This window comes from Sinocyclocheilus anshuiensis, unplaced genomic scaffold (assembly GCF_001515605.1).
Source record: "Sinocyclocheilus anshuiensis isolate Anshui unplaced genomic scaffold, SAMN03320099.WGS_v1.1 scaffold1317, whole genome shotgun sequence".
NCBI classification, from domain to species: domain Eukaryota; kingdom Metazoa; phylum Chordata; class Actinopteri; order Cypriniformes; family Cyprinidae; genus Sinocyclocheilus; species Sinocyclocheilus anshuiensis.
The window spans coordinates 1195668-1200980 of NW_015551117.1; the positions used below are offsets into that span (position 1 = coordinate 1195668).

Sequence of the window (5313 nt, forward strand, 5' to 3'; positions counted from 1 at the left end):
AGTATAGTATAGTATTTCAGTCTGGCGAGTAAACAAACAAATATACTAGCCAATGACGATTCAATTGCCAAGATGTCCGTTGAGGGTTGAAACAGGAAGTGAGGTCGTATCTAATGCTCAGAGGTTCCATGTGCAGTTGCACACTCGACCCTGCTATCCTTAGATACTTTGGATTCATTGCTTAGGACTGTAGATGTTGTTGCTGGGGTGCTTGGCTCCATTATTGCTTGCAGCTGTATTTATCTGTAAATATATGACACCCCCTTATTAACACATAATTTATGGTATGTGAACATGTTTGTGTGTGATGTTCATATAGGTTGAGCAATCATAATTCAGTTTGTTTCTTGTAATAACTAGCAACTGACAATAATTTATGTGAATTTTTTAAATATGTAAAATATTCTGCCTTCTATATGGTGTGGACTCATAGTCCTATTGTCCTTTTTTCATCAGTGATTAGACAAATGGAGTATGCCTATGAAATATTTATCTCAGACAAAAGAAAACATAGACTAAGACCCTTACTGATGGAGTTTTGGCATGGCACCATTATGGCATGCAGCTGGCCTCCATCCACCTGCCAGTAAATATATACAAGGATTTTTTCCATGCACAATTACAAATGTAGGTTTTATTTAGCCTCAAAGAATTTTCCTCTCCATAGCTGCCCTGAATATAGACAGATTAATTAATACTGTGTGAGCTGGGATGTAGGATAGGACTTAATGGTATGTGAAGTCAAAAGTTCAACAATCTGTCTGACCCATAATGAGCAGGCATGGAAGACCACAGCAGTTGTTTCAAACTTATTTCATCTGTTGATATTATACTATACAGGACACGTTATTAGAAAAATATGTTTTTATTGTTTGCTTTGAAATTTCTTCATTACAAAACCATAACCTGAAAAACCATCACAACTTTCTAAGGTCACACACAATGTACAGCATATTGTGATTACAGTTTGTTCATTTAATTCAAAGAGTATACAGTATATCAGTCAATATACCAGACTCTTGAGTTTGTGAGGCACTTTGATTTGACAAACTTTGGCACTATAACTCACCCTGACAACCCACAACCTAGTACATATTAGGACATGGGGCAGCACCCGGCCTCTTCATGCTTTGTCAGGAGTGATATTCTGGAGAAGGTTTTAAAGCAGCTTCTGCACTGGTATTTCTTGATCTCAGAGTGGGTTTGTAAATGCGCCCGAAGGTTTGAGCGGTCAGCGAACGCACGACTGCAGTGGGGGCAGGAGAATGGCTTTTCACCTAAAATAATCAAATGATTTGAGTTAGGTCTTATTATCATTTTACATCCATTTTCAAAATACAATGTGTCATTTTCAAACTTCTTTTAGCAGTAGTTCACCCAAAATGAAATTGTTGTTATTTACGCTGTTTAAATTATTTTTCTGAGTTGTAAATAAAGCAATTTAGCAATTTAGCAATTTAGAGTGAAAATAGTTTCTAAGTAAATCCTACTGACCCTCATGTCATTCCAGCCCTGTATTATATTCTTTCTTCCAGGAAACACAAAAGGTGATCTTGGGCAGAATGTCCTTGCTTCTGTTTTCCATACAAGGAATGTGGATGGTGATTTAAACTACTTTAAGCTCCAAAAAGTACAGAAAGCACTATAAAAGTATCATAAAATTGTCCATACAACTTTTGCATTATATTACAAGTCTTCTGAAGCCATACCATAGCTTTGTGTGAGGAAGAGACTAAACTTTATAACATTCCCCTTAACTGTTCATCTCAATCTCATTTGTCACATATTTGAAATTTGCCATGATGTGAAAACCAATGGTGTTTTAATGTTAGGGATGTCAAAAAAGCACAACATGTTTAAAGGCACCTTTTATAATTCAACAGAAGTGGAAATGAGATTTGAGACTTCAGAAGGGAAATTGTCAGTGAAAAACAACTTAAATAGACAGTTCGCCCAAAAATGAAAATTCTGTCATCATTTACTCACCCTCATGTCATTCCCAACCTTGATAACTTTTCTTACGCAGAACACAAAATAAGATATTTTGAAGAAAGTTGTCAACCAAACATTTTTGGATTCCAATGACTTTTTCATTGTATTGAGAGAAAAAAAAAAAAAGAAAGAAAGAAAAGAAAAGAAAGTTAATGGGAACCAAAACTGTTTGGTTATCAACATTATTTAAAATATCTAATTTTGTGTTCAGCAGAAGAAAGACATGCATACAGATTTGGAATGACATGAGGGTGAGTAAATGATGACAATCTTCATTTTTGGATGGACTATCCCTTTAAGTTTTGGTTGGTTCATTGCATAAAGCCATCATATAACTTCATAAGACTTGTAATATCACATGCTGTATAGACTCATTATATATACTTTATATTGTTTTTTGAATCTATTTTTTTCATATGGAAAGTAGCACTGACATCCTGCCTAACTTCTTATTTTGTGTTTCACAGAAGTACAAAATATGAGATGACATGAGGGTGAATAAACAATGACATATTTATTTTTTATTTTTTTTATTTTTAAGTGACATATTCCTTTAAGAATACATTTTACAGCTTTCCAATGCAGTAAATACAAAATTGTCCCTACAAGTGTACATAGACTGTGAACGTACCTGTGTGTGTGCGAATGTGTCCCTGAAGTAGCCAGGGCCTAGAAAAGGCCTTTCCACAGAGTTTACAGACACATGGCAGCGTGTGTGTCCGGATGTGCATCTTCAGCGCCCCTAGACTCACATACTCCTTGTCACAATACTTGCAGCTAAAGTACTTTTGGCATTGCCACTGACAGTGAATTTGCCTCTGGTTGGCCAGACTAGATAACGTCAAGAAAGGTTTCTGGCAGTCAAAGCATTCATCACTGCGCTCCTGACTGCTGCCAGTGGTGCTCAGTCCTAAAGGCGACACAGGGACATTGTCTTGTAGGTCTCTCTGGGAAAGCTGAAATGGCCGTGGTTTTGTACACTCCAGCATTGGGAGCGCAGGCTGCATGTCTCGAAGGGGACTGGACGTTACAGGTAGGGGGTAAATGATACCCAGAAATGTGCCGTCCATGGGCAGGCTTGGGTGGGCAGACTTGGGTGGAGGCACACAGATCCCTGAACTGATGGGGTTCATCCGCAGAGTGGGGCTCAATGCTGAGTTCCCAAGAAATGGTGCAGGAAACAGAGTCTCATGGGGATGCACTATTTTGAGTTTGGAGCTCGAAGATTCAACATGAATCACCTCTGTGGAGATATGTAATGCACATGATCACATCAAACAGTGTGAAATTCTTATGTGAAGTAAATTCATGGATATCAACATTTAAATACACAGCTAAATATATTATTATTAATAGTAATTAATAATACAATTTTCCTATAAGATTTACTTTTGGTAAAGATGTTATGAGTGGGCCAATAGTGGAGAACAAAACCATAGATTTTAAGGCACTGCAGGGTAAAAGCATCCATATGGAGCACTATATCCATCTTCAGCTTTTCTAATAGGACTCTTCAAACCCCAAAGCGAGGGCTAACACAAAAGGGTCCCTCTTTTGTGAGAGATTGTGCACCTGCTAAACTCCAGGCGCGCTTGTGATATCTGTTCTCAGTCTTCATACGTTTCTCATTATCTACTCCTCATGACTGTATAGAACATCTGTGGCTGATCATACAGGCATATCACGAAGAAGCTGAAACATTTCAAGCAGTGACAGGCTATTTTTTATTTGTGTATATTAACAAATATTAACGGAAAGACTACATGTACAATTTGTACTTTTTTAAAAAGTCTCAATCAGGGAAATATTCATATAAATATATAATCAATCTTAAGGATTCATCACCATTTGTAAGCATTATAGAAGTCATGCCCATGTTAACTATTTTGTACAAACTGTACGATTTCCAGATATGTAGCCTACTAGTTTGTAAAGTCAGAATGTTATTAATTTATAATGCAAAACATGCAAATAATTTAATTTTCCCCTTCAGTCATTCACAAGCTATATAAACAGCATTATTAAATTATTATTAAATGTGTTTATTATTAAACTGCATTTAACATTTTCCAAATATGTTCTTAATATTACTACGATGCAAATATCGAAACAAAATCCAATATGATAAAATAATAATAATCAAACTATTAAAACAAATAGAGATCTGTGGCATGTTTAGGCAAAGGAACAAACAGCTTTCACTACCATTAACAAGCTAGACAAACGAGAAACGTAATATTTAATTTGAGTCGGAGGTCTGAAAATAACTTACCGTGTTTTTTTGAATCCAACACACCATAATCAGGCTTCTTGTTAGTGAGGTGTTTCTTCACCAAGAAAGACCTTGGCATCGTCTTTTAAAGGAAATTACTTTTGCTATATCTGACTAGCGCTAGTAGGTCTGCACGAGCAAGAGTTTTGAGTGGGAGATGGTGTGATGAATAAATAGCTGATGCTTGGAGGTTGTCTTTGCGCTACATTCTCGAGCAGAGAAGAGAGAGTCAGGTGCAGCCTAGACGGAAATTATCATAGACATCTTGCTCAACCAATCAGAATGAAAGGACAAGTGTTAGAGGGCGGAACCATGTCTGTGCCGACATACCGCAGCAAACAGGTGCATACGCACGATTAAAACAGCAGAACTTTGTTTTGATGAAACATATGGCACTTCTTTCCCCAGTGAGTAGATTTTTTTTTTTCACGCACACTCTCTATTAGACAACTCATTGAAAAAAAGACAAGTAATAGCTTTTAGGTCAAACATATTTTAGACATTTAGCCTAAGCTACAGTACCTACACGTAGGAGTGAAAATTGTTGAGTTCAGTGCTTAAAATGTGGTGAATCATTTAGCCTACACTCTAAAAAAAAGATAGTTCTTTAAAGGATCTTTATATGTAGTAACGGTTCAATTTAGAACCACGGCATCCTGAAGAACCCTTTTATGCTGAAAATGGTTCGTTGTGTTAGAGTTTAGGGTTCTTTATTCCCGCCCTTTTTGTTTTTAAATATGTAACTGACAAAGCACCTCATTACTGATTTTCTGGAGTTCAGTGATCCATCTACACAGACTGTCAACACACTCTCAACAGGTAAATTATTTCATTCTTAAAATGTAAATACAAATTTACCTTTAAATATGTAACTGGCTTCCAAACAAACATGTTCTTATCTTTTTTTTTGTTTGTTTTTGGTCACATATGTAGCCCTGGACCACAAAACCAGTCGTAAGTCACTGGGGTATATTTGTAATAGCCAAAAATACATTGTATGGGTTAAAATTATTGATTTTTCTTTTATGCCAAAAATCATTAGGACATTA

The 5313-nt window shown here is 36.3% G+C and overlaps 1 protein-coding gene and 1 long non-coding RNA gene across 2 annotated transcripts in view; one reads left to right on the forward strand and one right to left on the reverse strand.

Moving 5' to 3' along the window:
- Positions 1-6: 6 nt before the first annotated feature.
- The window catches only part of LOC107663049 (uncharacterized), a 20087-nt gene continuing 14780 nt past the window's right edge, over positions 7-5313 (forward strand). The window contains exons 1-2 of the long non-coding RNA XR_001631279.1: positions 7-85; positions 2993-2999. This is a non-coding gene — a long non-coding RNA (uncharacterized LOC107663049). The remainder of the gene's footprint in view (positions 86-2992; positions 3000-5313) is intronic.
- Positions 946-4515, reverse strand: snai3 (snail family zinc finger 3). Its single transcript, XM_016453194.1, has 3 exons — positions 4265-4515; positions 2624-3235; positions 946-1277 (listed from the first exon to the last, which is right to left on the reverse strand). Exons 1-3 carry the CDS (start codon positions 4341-4343, stop codon positions 1096-1098), a joined length of 873 nt encoding a protein of 290 aa, XP_016308680.1. The 5' UTR covers positions 4344-4515; the 3' UTR covers positions 946-1095.